Source organism: Pangasianodon hypophthalmus, chromosome 6 (assembly GCF_027358585.1).
Source record: "Pangasianodon hypophthalmus isolate fPanHyp1 chromosome 6, fPanHyp1.pri, whole genome shotgun sequence".
Taxonomy (NCBI): Eukaryota; Metazoa; Chordata; class Actinopteri; order Siluriformes; family Pangasiidae; genus Pangasianodon; species Pangasianodon hypophthalmus.
The window spans coordinates 29,834,392-29,851,109 of record NC_069715.1 but is presented as its reverse complement, the minus strand read 5'-3'; the positions used below and the strand labels follow the sequence as shown (position 1 = coordinate 29,851,109).

The 16,718-nt window shown below is 38.8% G+C and overlaps 1 protein-coding gene across 6 annotated transcripts in view; it reads left to right on the top strand.

The window, feature by feature from the left end:
• The window catches only part of lrch3 (leucine-rich repeats and calponin homology (CH) domain containing 3), a 42,641-nt gene that overhangs the window by 22,598 nt on the left and 3,325 nt on the right, over positions 1-16,718 (top strand). The window contains exons 10-21 of one of the 6 annotated variants that reach the window (XM_034305169.2): positions 518-594; positions 874-919; positions 1,030-1,155; positions 2,325-2,372; positions 2,463-2,516; positions 4,057-4,137; positions 8,122-8,155; positions 8,248-8,361; positions 9,452-9,558; positions 9,976-10,113; positions 10,197-10,274; positions 11,230-16,715. In XM_034305169.2, coding sequence (XP_034161060.2) covers positions 518-594; positions 874-919; positions 1,030-1,155; positions 2,325-2,372; positions 2,463-2,516; positions 4,057-4,137; positions 8,122-8,155; positions 8,248-8,361; positions 9,452-9,558; positions 9,976-10,113; positions 10,197-10,274; positions 11,230-11,424 — 1,098 coding nt within the window. In that variant the 3' untranslated portion in view covers positions 11,425-16,715. Of the gene's footprint in view, positions 1-517; positions 595-873; positions 920-1,029; positions 1,156-2,324; positions 2,373-2,462; positions 2,517-4,056; positions 4,138-8,121; positions 8,156-8,247; positions 8,362-9,451; positions 9,559-9,975; positions 10,114-10,196; positions 10,275-11,229; positions 16,716-16,718 lie in introns of those variants that run through there. The other 5 variants (XM_026913660.3, XM_026913659.3, XM_026913661.3 and 2 more) reach the window with 5 other exon arrangements.

Genomic DNA, 16,718 nt, shown 5'->3' with positions numbered 1-16,718 from the left:
TTGTTCTCATGTCGTGCTTCCGGGCCACACAGGCTCGGCTTTGCAAAGTTTACAGGTTACGATCTTCTTCGCTGCATTTAATATAAAATGCTCGCATGCTTTAGAGGACTCGGGTCGCTTGACATTTACGCCTCCGTCTGATGGTCACGTCGGGATTAAAAGTTAAAACTGACGTAAACAGTAGAATGAAGAAATTCATGTTCGTCGACTGTGGGTTTTTTTTTTTGGCTAAAGCTAGCGGCATCACATTTACGTGCTTTTGACGTCATGTGCCATAGACTGGGAAACGGTTTATACTTCCGGTTTATTTAAAATAAAAAAGAAAAAAGTGAGTGTTCCATGTGAGGCGATAACTACCCTTCTAAAATTCATACATAGTGTAAGTGCATGGTGTCGTTTTTTTCATTGTAAAAAATTAAAGTAAATGATTTCATGCTTTGTCTTTAAAGTGTCTTTGATTTTCTTAACGATGTCACCATTTAATTGTTGTTTTTTATTATTATATTATTATTTCTAGGGCTCACCGGTGAAAGCATGTTCCTCCAGAGATGCAAGAAATGACGATTCAAGACGCTACGGCTCTTTACACAACCGGTACACACACACACACACACACACACACACACTTATTAATGTATACTGGACATTATACATCAATCATGTATGTATGTATGTATTTATTTATTAAGTTCTCACAATGTTGCTTTGTTTATAAAAAATAACCAAGGAATGCATTTTTAAAGTCCACGTGTTGCTATGACAACCGTGACACAGATCGCATAGTAACTATCATAAAGTAGTAGTTGCGTTTATAATAATTCACTGAATAATGTAATTATTTTATTATCTTTTTTTTTTTTTTTTTTGCAAAAGTGTATCGGATACAGCGGGCACGTTGTCATCTCCGTCTCATAGCCAGGTAAATTTCAGGACTGTTTTATTGTAATTTTGAAAATGCACACAGTATACACACATTAAGACGCTGTGTGTGTGTGTGTGTGTGTGTGTGTGTGTGTGTGTGTGTGCTAGCGGGCGGGGTCAGGCGCCGGTGTGGAACGCATGCGGCGAGAGGCTCAGCTCGCTGCTCAGAGGTACGAAGAGGAGAGGCAGCGAGCGCGAGGTGTTCAGAGAGAACCCGTGAGGAGTTACGTCAAGGTACCCAAACACCTCGCTAACAATTTTAAAAAAAATCTAAACATAAAGACGTACTGGAGTGTTTCGTAATACTGAAAAAAAATATTTTAAATGCCCTCGGAACATTTGTACAAACGTTTCTCCTCATTAAAAATGCAAAGACCTGTAAACACGCATAAATATGCAAATTACAAACCGCATCCTCTTTTCATTCCACGCTAATATGACTGACATTAGCTAACTCAGCTAGCTGCTTTGCTAACGACTCGTAAACTAGCGCACAGTCGTCACGAGCTAACCTCTTGATCCTAATTTTCCTCACTGATCTATTTAACAGCAGCCAAACCTAGCGTAGCGATTGTTAGTTTCCATAGCAACGATAGATTTATTCATAACTAATGATAGCCAATTTAGTTAGTTAGTTAAGTGTGTGTCGTGTTGCTGTCGTAGCTCCGCCCACAAACCAGTGGTATACAGAAGTTCTGAGAAATTTTGTTAAATACAAATACCAACGAATAAAATTAAAATCAACATCCAAGAAGAGTCAAATATTACAACTTATAAGACTTATGAATCGTATATATCGCTTATATATATATCTGCCATATTTATCGCTCATTTAATAAAGATGTTCGTAAAAATCTTCGTGTCCAAACTGAGCTAAAAATTCCCGCCAGGTTTACAATCGTTTCGCTCATTTTTTTTTTTTTCATACTCATGTGTTCATAAACGCCAATCAGCCATAAATTACCGTCGTAGCATGGTACAGCTGATTTACATTTAGCCACGCCTCCAAAACTCCATAAAAGGTAAAGCTCACAGCGAGCTGAAAATGACAAAATGGCGACTAAACGGTGAAAGACGGTGAAAGAGCGACTCCTGAGCGCTAAATCTTCCAGTTTAGCTACAGGAGACACACGCTAACGCTTCCTCCTTTTATAGGGTGCCATTACTTTTGTCCTGTTTGATGGGTTATTAATACGAAATAAACTGAATTTCACCGAATTGTCCTGCGTACTTGAAGTACATTTGACTTTTCATGTTAGTGAATCGTCTTGTGCGGAATTTCCGAAGAACTCAGGAACGATTTTCCACGCCACATATCTTGCGTAAAAGCTCCTTTTGAATGATTTATGAATAAATTCGTTCGTATTCAGCGTGATAAACGAGTTTCCGTTGACTTTTCCCAGCAGAAGTCAGCTCAGAGTCCGCCTAAGCTCAGTCCCACAGACAGCGAGGTGAGTCGGCTTCACGTTTAACGTCACGTTTTTACCTCTGTTTTACACACGTTCCTCCAAATAACGTCTTTCTCTCGCTCTCGACTCCAGAACCTGTACCCTTCCAGACGCTCTACTCATACAGATGACTCCGCCCTCTTTATGGTAAGAGCCTATCAGAATTTCGTATCGACTTAATTACTTATTCCTGTTGTTTTGTTCCACTAACTTTCTTAAATCTTACTAGAGAAGGAGATTTAGGAAATAAATATCTACCCTGAACATGCATGTGTTTTTAGTTACGCTCTTTAAACACTTTCCAAATTTGCATATTCGCACGCGTAACTTGATGTAGCGTACTTTTTCTCTCGTATCTCATAAATATCTCAGTATTTTAAAATTAAAAATTACGACGTAAAAGCATACTTACGTACAGGTGAGTACTTTGTTTCCATAAACGCACTTTTTGAGTATATAGTTCACTACGTAGAGTCCCGAACCAGAGCCATCGTATTACGTATCATAACGAACCGTATCATGTACTCATCGTAAAACCGATACTAACATGCGATGTCAGTTGGTATGTGACGTAAACCAATCGTACTTTGTTGCGACACGAATTGACCACAATCTGGACGTGTTTAACGATTACTGATCAAAGCAAACCGCGAAAAAGAAGAGGAACTACAGCGTAAACAAAAAAAAATCATCGCTAGTAGAAAATGCATGCTAGGTGAAAATAACTTATTTTCCAAATAATAACTTATTTCTTATTTTCCAGTACGTCGTTCCTGATGATCTGCTGCTATCAGTCAATTTAATAACGATCGATTTTAACGTAATCAAAACAAAACATACTTTACTTACAGCTGTGAAGTGAAACAAAACTCGATCTTCACTGAAAGTCCACTCCATCCAAGCTAACTCATGTAGCTAGCTAATTGTAATGTCATTTTTTTAAAAATCAAAATCAGCTTGAGAACTTTTTAAAGGACGATTCTATCAGCGTATATTTCTGCACATTTTATCGTCGCTATTTAAACCAAGGAAACACAAACAGAGCTAAATAAAATGTTCCGCTCCGTTCCCGATTGATTAATACTAAGTAAGTATTAATTACGTAATTATTATCGGTGTTAAGACGTACCAAATAAAGTATTCGTACTTGTAAGCACTGGTATGAAACATTTCAGACTTGTCCTAACTCTGGTCTAGCTACATTACAGTTGGTAAATAATTAAATCAGAAATTTTATATTTTGCGTAAAGCGACACAATTATTTATTTATTTTTTTTATCCCTTTTGCAATACAAGTGTAAAATGTACCTTTATGTCGAATTTTAACATTATTTTTTCAGTTATACAATATTACGTTTTCTGACTTTACAAGTTTAATATAATTGTTTAAGCTTCACTAATTTTTAATTTAAGCCTTTAATTGTGTTGTTCTTCTTTCTGTAGCACTCGATATAAACTAACAGCACTTTATATAAACCCCTTTGTGCTTTGTATATTCTGTGTGTATCATGCAGATCGTAATTTTTATTCCCTTTGCTAACACGCTAACCCTCTCCGAGTCGAGAAAAACATTGTTTTTTCCTGCTTCCTGCATTAAAGCTTTCCCTCCTGCTGTGCTGTTCCTGTCTCTCTCTCTCTCTCTCTCTCTTTCTTTCTTTCTTTCTTTCTGTACTCACTTCTGTGTCAGAGTGAGTCCGAGCCCTTAATGGCGTTTGAAATAGACATAAACACCAACACTATAAAGAAGAGGCCGAGTCCTCAGAAGCAGGTGAAAAATCCTGACACACACACACACACACACACACACACACACACACACACACACTGGGGCTGTCAGAATAAAATTTAATCAGCTCAGATTTTTACATCTTCACATCAGGGTGTTTAAGACACTTTGTACTTTTATACTATCAGTCTTTTATGGATAAATTAATAATTTGTTCGCCGAATAAACATGCCATATTTTTATTTTTTAATTAGTTCACTGCATACCACAGACCTACCAGCCTTTTTACACATTTTGTGCAGGAGCTCCACATTTTAATATCAGAGTAAACTGAGACAGTTATTCATCGCTCAAAAAATACGCTGAAAGTCTCCTTTTTTTTTTTTTTTCTCCCAATAAAAACGGCAGATGAGCCAATCAGCATAGGAGTCTGGAATGATTGACAGTCGCGTAGATGTTTTGAAGTCCCTTGGAAACTCCGCCCACTTCCTCCCATCTTTAGTAATATCTCGTCTCGACCCAGTTTTCATGGAAAATAGAGAATGTTGTGAGTTCATTAACGCAATGAAATAAAATCTATGAGTGTGTTTGACGTAGCTAACATTAGACATGTATACAGTTAACATCAGTTAAGTATATTTATCACGAGTTCCACTGAAACAGTGACCGGTGTTCGGCGTTCCAGTTCATCCCAAAGGTGTTCAGTGGGGTTGAGGTCAGGGCTCTGTGCAGGACACTCGAGTTCTTCCACTCCAACCTTCACACACCATGTCTTCATGGAGCTCGCTTTGTGCACAGGAGCATTGTCATGCTGGAACAGAGTTTGGGCCTCTTAGTTCCAGTGAAGGGAAACTGTAATGCTACAGCATACAAAGACATTCTGTACAATTGTATGCTTTAAAATTTGTGGTGAAAGTTTGGTGAAGAAGCTCATATGGGTGTGATGGTCAGGGGTGCACATACTTTTGGCCATATAGTGTATAAGTGTATAAAGCAGCTGCTGCTAATTCATTCCAGGACTAAAGGTTCTAGTTGCAACTCAGATGGAAGTTTTAAAGGAATTCGACAGCCCTGGTTTATACTAACATCTGACTTTTTCATTATCTGCTGCTTCATCACATCATTTCACACATTTTCTTTTGCAAAAATAAAATCAAACTCTACTTAGTCAGCATCTGGAAACCACGTTAGATGAATATAAAACACTCCGTGACTCCTGTTCTCACTTACGTTATAGCAGCTGTAAACAGTCGTTTTGAAGTTAATAAAACAAACCAAAAAAAAAAAAAAGCAGCTCGTCACGTTACTGAGAAACCGCAAAGCGTCAACTCGTCTGTCGGAAAACTTTACGCTGGAGACTCCTTCCATAAATGTTAATGTTACTTTCTTCGCCGTACACGTCCATGCGAATGAGCCGTTACTATAGAAACGATAACGTATTAGAGCGAGTGCATTAATATAAACCTGTGATTTGCGGCTGCACTACTGTCAGAGCTGCTGTTATAGAAAATTAATCAACACCTTGGACGGTGAGATGAAAATGTGAAATGAAAATAAATTGCGTGTCGTAGCTCAAACGGTTGTGAAAGTGGATTTCAGGGTTTGCGTTCCTTCTATTCCGGAGAAGCAGAGCTTGTTAACGTGAGCGCGTTTCAGACGTGCCGAGGCCATTAAGGGCTTTAAATGTCAAAGCGAGGTTTTATAGTCAGAGTGGAGCGTGCTGCAGTAAAGCTGGAGGAATCCGCTATCTCGCTTTCTTCTCCTGGGAAAGACTCTTCCTGAAGAGCCGGTTTCACACTCTGATCTGATCTGATCTCGTCTGATCTCGTCTGATCTACAGGAAACGTTTTCTGTATATTGAGTAGGTCCAGAAATAATAAATCTTACATATACACTGTTAGGAAATATTTACATTCTGAAATCTTTGTCTCATTGCACTTCCTTGTGTGTGTGTGTGTGTGTGTGTGTGTGTGTGTGTGTGTGTGTGTGTGTGTGTAAATTGTTCTTTTTTTCCTGTGGGATTAGATTTCCGATATGTTTCTGTTCAGTAATGACGTAATTCTGATCGCTTCACACAGGAATATAGATGTATAGAGATGGGCGTGGCTTCTCGATGTACGCTTGATCATCACACTAAAAACTCCACGCATCGCTTCCCCCGACACGTCTCTTTTTTTTTTTTTTTTTTTTAAACGTCGTCTATATTTTATTGTTCTGTATTTTGAATCTTTTGGTTTTGGAGAGATGATAGAGAAGAGAAAAGAGCGAGCGCTTCCTGAAGTGTCTTTCTACTGAAGAAAAAGCATAAAAACTTCTACTTTTCTTACAGGATATTACACAATCATGTCATTTCAGACTGGATATACTGTATATTACCTGCTGTTATTTTTGCCGCTCATGTTAGAGAACTCAGTGTGAGGCACGTACACACACACATATATATACACACACACATATATACACACACATTCAGACGAGGCTAAAAATCCCAGAGATGCTCTAATAATGATTACGTTACCATAAAATGTCCCACTTTGTCATTATAAAATGAAAGACGAAGTGGTGTGTTAAAAAAAAATTTAAAAATCAGAAATGCATTTTAATCAGTATTTTGAAAAAGTCAAAGTCATGAACCCTATCCAGCCCCGTCAGGATGTAGATCACGATTGTTCTACAAGTGATACTGAAGGTTGTGTCGTGTGTTTAGTGATTCTGGCGCTGATGTGTTGGTTGGTGCTGTATTTTTGTTGTACCTGTGAGAGGTTAGTGGTCGTGTGTCTCGCTGATGTCACAGCAGGACGCTAGGAAGAAACTAGCGCAGTTACTGTAGCGTTTAATACGCGGAAAAACATTTCCACGATCTCAGACGTCAGGGATGACGCTCCGGTTCTGGGCATCGTGTAATAATAGCTCCGAAATAATAAAGAGCAAGAGCTTCTTTTCTTTTTAATATTTAACTTTGGACTCAAAGTCCCAGAATGCACTGCAGGTATACGACGGCAAAGTCTCGATGTGCGAGGTGACGAGCGCGATGTATTAGCGCAAAAGTTGAAGACAGACTACGGCACTAAAGCGCCGCTGCATCGCTCTCTTTAGATTGAGATGATGTTGAGGGCTAAATTCCACTGCACCGTTATCAGCAGGTAGTCGCACGGCATTGTGGGTAATGTAGGAAACCGTTAAATAGACCAACATGTCCTTGAAAAAGTAAACTCGGAAGAAAATAAATTTCATCCCCACCTTTAACGGGTATTAAACAGGATGCTGAAACATTTCCTTCTTTTGTCTTCACATTGTGTTTGCTTTATTTATTTATTTATTTATTTAATTTCAGTGTTGGATTTCTCTTTCTGTTTCACACCTGCTTTATTTTTCCATCTTCTCACTACATGCACACAGAGCCGGGCGATAAGACGATCTCGATATCGTGATACATTAACATCAGGATTGTTCCTCGCAGTAACAGTAACAGATTAGAAAATTACATCTGTAAATATTTGAACTTTTGGTTCAACATTTTGTTCATTAACTACACACACTGTGTAATTTTGCCAAAAATATACATAACTGGTTGATATCTGGTAGATTATATCGCAAAAATGACATTCATTGTAAAAGTCTCTTCTCTGGAGACTGTCTTCACTGCGAAAAACATTTTCATTTAATTTTAATTCCAACATCATCCAAAGATTTAAAATTTTATTAAGTATAAAAATGGACGCATATTTATACTTAATAAAATGTAATATGTTTTTTTTTTACAGTGAAGACTCGAGAGAAGAGATTTTGAAATAAACGTCCGTTTTTGGAAAAGTGGATCATCTTTCCTTGATGACGGTCCGAGTTTGTGTTTAAAAAACAAAAAACAAACAAAAAAAAAAAGGTCTAATCAGTTTTTTGCAAAAATGAAATCTGATTAAAAGCGTGTGAAATTATGATTGACATTTCAGGGTGAAATTCTGATTAATCTTGATTCTTTTTTTTTTTTTTTTTTTTTTTTTTCCCTCTTCCATAAAAAAATCACAGCAAGGAGAAGATCGCGCCTCGCTGTCCCCGACTGGTGAGATTTTATAAACATGTTATTTTATTTTTATTTTCTATCTTTCCCTTATCATCACCACTCTCTCACCGCTCACTCCGTATCACACACAGCGCTCCAGTCGCCCTCTTACCCCGGCCCCGCTGCGCCGACCTCCTGCCGCGGAGCCGCGTCGCGCCCCGAGAGCTTCCTGTACCGCCTCGGTCAGCGAGAGGAGAAGAAACGAGGTACGCCGTGCGCCTGGACCATTATTCAGTCCTGCAGGAGATGCAGGAAAATATCGATCTATATGTTAATAACATTTTTTATGTCATGTGATTGTTTATTTATTTATTTTTTTCAGACTTTTCCCCTTATTCTCTTCTAACGCAGCCTCCGTAATGCACGTCGCAATTTTCTATTTTTCACAACATTTTAAAAATCACTGAAAATAAAAAGTCTGGAAAGTTTACAATCCAAAATTTACCAAAAAAATTAAAAAGTCACCCAAACCGAGAGCGAAAAATGTCAAATAAAAAAAATCCCATAAAAAATAAATAGAATAAAAATAAAGAAAAAATAAATGACTAAAAATACATTTAAACAATTTATATATATATATTTTAAAATAAATTTCATCTTTCTATTTAAGCATTACTGAAATGGTATATATTGTCTTTATTATATTTTTTTTTGTTCTTTATATTTTTCTACACTTATTAAAAATATATAAAAGAATACCAAATGAATAAAAAGCATAAAGAAGAATTAAAAGTGTGCATAAAAGAATGAAGCGATAAGTTCAGGAATGAATAAATAAATTAATAAATAAAAAATATATATATATATTGGGGGGAAAAAACAATGTAAGTGATTAAATACGGAAAGAAAGAAAGTGAATAATTACAAACATAAATTAAAATAAATTATATTTATTTATGTTTGATTTAAAGAACAAAAAGGGGGTATTTATTCGTTTTTGTTTTTTTTTTTTCAAAATTTTATTTTATTGCCAAGTTTCTTTCATTCACATGAATTAGGTCTTTTTAATTAATTAATTTATTTTTTAATCAGACGAATTTTATTTGCGTTTGGTATTTTATTCGGTGCGGCTGCTGTAGGACGTGAAGTAATTCGTAGAAGGATTGTTCGAGCAAAACTCGGGTCATAATCACGGTTTATAAGAGTCTGAAGGTGGATTTGAGATTAAATGGAATTGCTTTTGATGCTTCTGACAGGAAAATAACTTAATATGATGTTAGGATGACCGTGATTAAAAAGTGTGTGTGTGTGTGTGTGTGTGTGTGTGTGTGTGTGTGTGTGTGTGTGTGTGTGTAGGAGACTCGAGAGCTGGGAGGTCCGAGCCGGATCACGCGACTCCTACACCATCACCAGCTCCAGGACTCACAGGAGAAGAAGCTGAACTGGTGGAACAGCTCAGAAAGGTTCTCCATCAGCTTCTAACGTGAAAAACGTTCAAAAATTCGTAACACGTACACAACCTTCATCGTCCCAGAGGAGCGCACACACACACACACACACACACACACACACACACACACACACACAGGACTCCTGCGTTTTCTTTGCAGTATCCGCATTTATTCACTTTCTTTCTGTTCTTTTGTTCACAAACAGCAGAACTTCCTCACGAAGTTAAACAATCACTTCCCCTTGTGTGCTGGGGCCAGCGGGGGGGGGGCAAGGAAGGGGCGGGGCCAGAGGGGTTGATGAGGGGGCGGGGCCAATGAGGAGGGGGCGGGGTCAGTTGGGGTGAGGAGGAGGGGGCGGTCATTATCTTCATTCGAAGTGGCTCAACGATTGAATTTGTGATTTTTGCTCTTGATTTCTCCTGACCGCAGAACATCGAGTCTCGGCTGAAAGTTTCGTTGCCTAGCGACCTGGGGGCGGCGCTGACGGACGGGGTGGTGCTGTGCCATCTGGCCAATCACGTGCGGCCTCGCTCAGTACCCAGCATTCACGTGCCCTCGCCTGCGGTGGTCAGTAACGCTGTATATGTATGTTTCTTCCCTCTATTTTTTTGTCTGTGGATGTTTCACAGCGAGTTTTTATTTCCTTTCAGCCCAAACTGACTATGGCTAAATGTCGACGGAACGTGGAGAACTTCCTGGAGGCGTGTCGTAAAATCGGCGTCCCTCAGGTAAGCTTTAAAAAATCGGTCCTGTGATGTTTCGATAAAAGCAGAACGCTGAGGTTCTGGAGGTTAAAACTAATCGTTAGCTACATGCTAACATAAACATGCTGGAATGGATTTAGCCATCTTATTTATTTATTTATTTATTTCTAAAGGTCATAATTCAGCTTGTAGCTTGTTGACCTTTCTGAAATTTAGTTAGTTAGTTAATTTTTAATTGTAGTTTGGTTGCTAAAGATAATGATTCTACTTTTATCTTTTAGGATTTTCTACAGTTTATTTATTTATTTATTTATTTATTTATTTATTTATTTATTTATATTTACTTTTGTTGGCTAAAGTGATTCTTGTCAGACTTGTAGCTGGTTAATTTTCTTAAAGTTGTTTGTTTCAGCTAAAGGCCATGATTCAACTTGTAGCTGTTTGGACTTAAATAATATATCGAAAAATTATTTTTATATTTTTAAATATTTTTTATTAATTTTCAATTTCTTTTATTTTATTATTAAAATTTTCAAAAAATTTTATGTGGAAAATAAAGATAATAATTGAGAAATTTACCTCCAGAACCAAAGTTTCACTGTTTTTAAAATATTAAGATATCTTTTCTTAAAAGTAATTCTTAAGCTTATAGAATCTTGTTTTTTTTTTTTTTTTTTTTTTTTTTTTTTAAGTTCTTCTAATAAACCTCGTTAATCTTTTCACGCTTTAATGCCCGAGCGCTAAAGTAGCTAAAATCATTAACTCTCTTTCTCTCCCCCTTTTCATCTCCTAAAACATCCCTTTTTTTTCATTTCTTCTCATCGCTTATTTTACATTTCTAATGCTTTATTTCCTCACATTTCCATAATCCCGCCCCCTGCATATTTCCATAACTCCGCCCCCTGTATGATTACGTAACTCCGCCCCCTATATATTTGCGTAACTCCGCCCCCTGTACATTTCCGTGACTCCGCTGAAGGGAAGCCTGTGTTCAGTTGGCGAGGTGTTGGAGGGCAAAGCGCTGTGTTTATACAGACTGATCGACGCTTTGCTCTCGCTAGCGCCCCCTATGCGTCCGTCGCCTCCGTGCCAGCTGGCCGGTTTCGCGCTGTTCTACCTGTCCTTCATGTCTCTGTTATGTGCTCTCTACTGCCACCTGGTGCCGTGTTTTTAATCAGCACTCGTACACTTACAGTGTGTCTTCTGCACTGAAACTAGAACAAAAGCGTTTAACGTTCGCACTAATAAACCAGACAATCATCATCATCATCATCATCTTCCTACGAAATCCCTAGAGGTTTACTCTTAAATTCAGAGGATGATCTTCAGCGTAATTAACTAATGATCGAATACCACATGGTCAGATTGTAAAGCACAACAGCTCATTGGATGATGGATTAATAACAGACAGCACGAGGAAACGTTTTCAATTTTTGTCTGAGTCCTCTCTCAAGAACTGTTTTTTGTTTTTATTGTTTGGTTTTTACCATCGTGTTAGTTAATTTGTTCCTTCAAACAAGATTGAATTTTTTTTCTTCACTAATAATAATAATAATAATAAACACACACCAGGTGTTTGTCATTTCGGAAAAAATGCTCCAATACCAACATCACTCGCTCAGAAGTTTAGTTCCTACCTGCAGTTAGTTCCCATTTACTGACTGATGGAAGAAAACTTATAACTGTGGTTTCGTCTTACCCTGCTGTATACGAACTCTCATGAAATGTGTGTAGAGACATTACAAAGAAAAATAAAAACCAAGCTTGGAAGGAAGTAGCAGAGATCTTTGGTTCCTTCGATGAATGTACGTAGCTTGTGCAGTTAGCTCGCTTTGGTCGTTTAATCTGAGAACGTCGCTGTGTAAATGAAACAAGCAATTTTTACACCGATTAGTGAATTATTTAATTTCTATTTAACCTGTTAGCTTTAGAAGCTTTATATAGCTACTAGTATTTCTCATGACAAGCCACGCCCACAAGAGACAAACTTCGAGCAGCTTGTCAGTGGTTAGTGTGAACGTAGGAAATGGGGTTCAAACTGAAGCTCCATTTAAATAATGTACTCGTGAATAATACGAATAGACTGCGTACAATTTTGTGTTTGTTTATGATTGTTTTTGATAGCTGATGGAATAAAAAAAAAATAAAAACAGTTTTTGTTTGTAGACTCAGACATTTGGATACTATTTGTATCAGGAATTTTCCCAAATGCTGACTCGGAAAACATCTCACTGCTTAAAGGAAGTAGCCATACGTTTATTAAGCCGATAAGTGCCCCTGTTCAAATCCAAACATTTTACAATCTCTCCTTCCAAAGAGTGGATTTGTTGAACTCTTTACTGAGAAACGCTGCTGTTATTTCCGAGCTTCTTATCGGCTGCTTTTAGTGGTGCGCATTTCTAAGCATACAGTAACGATTGTTTTTAATCTGCAATAATGTATTCTGGGTTTCAGGGTTGAGAAATTCAGGCCTTTTTGTTCTGTTGATAAAAAGGACTGTTGAAATAGCGTATCTGTAACTTTGTAAGTTAGATAGATAGCTAGAACATAGCTTTGGAAATGAATGTTAGGGTTTTTGTGTGTGTGAGATGATCTAAGACCAGTATGAGAGGTTTGATAGTTTAAACCAGTGTTTTTCAAATAGAAGGTATTTCCAGATACTACTGAGCAGAAAAGACTTTTAAGGGGAAAAGGGTAATAATTAATACTGTTTTTTTTTCCCCTAGATATTATTTTAATGTAATAATTAGAACTACGAATTCCATTCCAAAGGTCTAGTAAATATATGACGAGCGTGCCGCTCCACTGGCATTGCACCTGACCTTTAACCCTTATCTTGTTGGTGGTGAGCCCACAAGATGGCTCCACATTGCCGTTTGGGCTGAGATTGACTGCGCAGTCACCAGTCACTCACCTGCGGACACTACCTCCAGGCCTGGCTCCACCCTTTATCATGGTGATGAGCCTACAAGATGGGGCCTCGTTGACATTTCGGGCTGAGCTAGACCCGCTCGCCTGCAGATACTACCCTCAGGTCTGGCTCCATCCTTCATCTTGCAGGTGGTTGGGCCCACATGATGGCTCCATGACTCCATTTTGGGTTAAGCTCGACTCAGTTACCAGTCACCAGACACTTGTCTGTGGACACCATCCCCTGGTCTGGCTCCACCCTTTGTCATGCAGGTGATGAGCCTACAAGATGGGGCCACGTTGGCATTTCGGGCTGAGCTTGACCCGATTACAGGAGTGGCCCAGTCACCATACTCTCGCCTGCAGACACTACCCTCAGGTCTCGCTCCACCCTTCACCTTGCAGTTGGTTGAGCCCACATGATCACTCCATGACTCCATTTTGGGTTGAGTTCAACCCGATTACAAGATTGGCCCAGTCACCAGAAGCTGACCTGCAGACTCTACCCCCCAGGCCTGGCTCCACCCTTCATCTTGCAGGTAGTGAGCCAACAAGATGGTCCATGTAATCATTTCAGGCTGAGCTCGCCTGGGTTACGTGAGTGACCCGGTCTCACCACCCCCAGGTTTTGCTCCAATGGTGGGTTCCTTTAAACCTTATTCCATGCAGGGTACATCTAGTCTGTTTTGTAGCTTTTATAGCGGTCATCACTCCTTGCCTGATTTCTCCTCTTAGATCTGCAAGGGCGGCCCTACTGGGAGCATTAAGCTCCCGGTGACGTAGCCCTGAGGTTCACTGAAGGACACCCCTCTAACTGTTGCAGCATTACAGTCACTTCACCGATCCGTAGCGGTGAAGCAGGAACTCGGTTTGTAGATGAAGCGCACTGTTTATCGGTCATTCTACGTGTTTATAAGTTCTCAAGTACAGGTTGTGGAAATGAGGTTCCTCTACATGCTCTCTGTGATACGGTGAGTAGTTTGATGACCTGGAAGAGCCTCTGAGTAGTGTTGCTGCTTCTTGCTTTGATTCCTTGCTTACAAGGATGCCTCCTGGTTGGAGATGGTTCAGGCACGTAGCAATGGACTGAGACTCCGGGGCAGACCCAGGACCCACTGGAGATGGTATGTAGGGATAGAGAAAGTCTGATCTAAACTTCTCAGCTGGTTTCCATCATGACTTCCACCATCTATTTATATATTATACATATTGCAATCTGCAGTGTATGTAGCTGTGCAGTGAATGCTCTTCATACAGGAACTATGGTCTTTCCCTTACAGATATCTTCCTAGTGTTTCTAGTGCAGTAAAGGGATACTTGACTTAAAAGATCATTGAAAGGGGTCTACAGCCAAAAAAAAAGTTTGGAAACCACTGGTTTAAACACCTTCAGTCAGTATTTGTGTGTGTGGGTTATACACGCTGATGCCTAATGTTCTGATAATCCTTTAAGTTTATGACTCTTCCAAAACTTTTTACAATAAAATTGAATCCTTGTCCTTCACTGTTTCTGGCTCTTTTGCTGCTACTTACTCCAGTGTTATTCATCCTAATCTCTATCCACCAATTCTGACGACAATTTAGTCACTTCAACCTGGTCACTTTTAAACTCCGTCAAGCAATAAACATTTAAAATACACAAATTTAAAGCACAGATTCAAACCTGCAGCTATTAGATGTGAGAGAAAGTCGTACCAGATCTAGAAATCTTCTCCTTTTGTTGTAGCGTTCAGGAGTGTTTTAGGGATGTGGATTTGTAAAGAACTCTAAAAAATGAGAGTTGTGTTTGTGGTAATTTTGGCATAAACGCAATTTTTTTCTTCTTAAAAAAGTCGTACCTGTCGTGATGTCACGTTATAAACAAAGTGACTCCCACAGTTAACAGTTTTTAGGAGTATGAGGTCAGGATTTAACTTTATCCTTCTATCTGTCTATCTATTGGACATTCCTTTAGTATTAATACAGACTTACGAACCTTCCGGGATTTTGCGTAGGATCTCCGCATTTTATCGTTAAAGTACGATACTCCAACATATGCCAAAAGCGCTAAATAAAAACCTCAAACGAAATAATTCGAATCATATGAATCCAGTTGCGTAGGTGATTTTTACTAATCGAAATTAATTGATCCCCCTCGAAGCCCCGCCCCCTTCTGAGATTTCACGTTAGTAACGTTTCAGTCTCGATTCATTTAGATTTTTATGCGAGAAAAAAAACGCAATAACGTGGCGTCTTTGCTTTCTGTCATGGTAAATTGAGTATGTTTTGAGTTTATTAATGAGAAATAAAATTGATCAATATACTGTATGTTCTTTTGGTAGTACGTTCCATAAAATTATTAGTTTATTTATTTATATTTATTAGCGATGTGACTGAAATAATCTCGGGAGGAAAACAATCGAAAACAGCATTTCTGCTTTTCGTGTTTAGGTTTATTGACGGAGTTTAACAGCTGCTTTTAGACTTCGGTTCTAGTTGAGTTCGGAGTGAACGCGGAAATTCATATTTGTGATGAAATATCTCTCTCACACACACACACACACACACACACACACACACACACACTGCAGATACAGTGGAGAGAGGTTAGGTTTAAAAACACTGGAGAGTTCTCTCTTTTCTGATTGGCCTCTCTTCTATTCCGCTTTTACTCTTCTGCGTTTTCCCCACAGTCATGGCTTTGTTTTTTTTTTTTTCCCCTCATTCCTCTCTCACTCCATTATTAATTTTACACAGTTTTATTTTTAAGTTTGACATGTTTTCTTTTTTTTTATTTAATTATATCATTGTTTTTTTTATGTTTGTACGGTTTTTCATTATTTCGTTACCATTGACACGCCCCTTTTTTCTTTTTTATTTTGTTTTGTTCCCAAACCCCATCTCCCTTTCTCTCTCTCTCTCTCTCTCTCTCTCTCTCTCTCTCTCTCTCTCTCTCTCTCTCTCTGGCTCTTTCTTTGTCTATCTTTCTTTCTGTCTCTCTATCTTATCTCTCCCTCTCTTCTCTCTCTCTTTGTCTCTGTTTCTTTCTGTCTTTCTTTTTCTCTCTCGCTTTCTTTTTCCTTGTCTATCTCTCTCTCTTTCTGTGCGCCTCTCGTTGTCTCTCTCCTCTCTTTTGTTTCTCCTTTTCTTTCTCCTTATTTCTGTCTCTCTATCTGTCTCTTTGTGTATCTGTCTCTCTTTCTATCTGCCTCTATCTGTCTCTCTTTATTTCTGTCTTTATCGCTCTCTTTGTGTATGTCTATCATTCTCTCTATTTTTGGTATCTCCCTCTCTGTCTATCTCTATCTGTGTCTCTATTGCCCTCCCTGTCTGTCTCTCTCTCTCTCTCTCCATCTCCCTCTCCATTTCCCTCTCTATCTCCCTCTCCATCTCTCTCTGTCCATCTCTCTCTCTCTCCCCCCCCTTTCTATCGCTCTCTCCCTCTCTTTCTCCCTCTCTCTCCCCCTCTCTCTCTCCATCTCTCTTTCCCCCTTTCCATCTCCCTCTCCCTCTCTCTCTCTCTCGCTCTCTCTCTCTCTGTGTGTGTGTGTGTGTGTGTGTGTGTGTGTGTGTGCTGAAC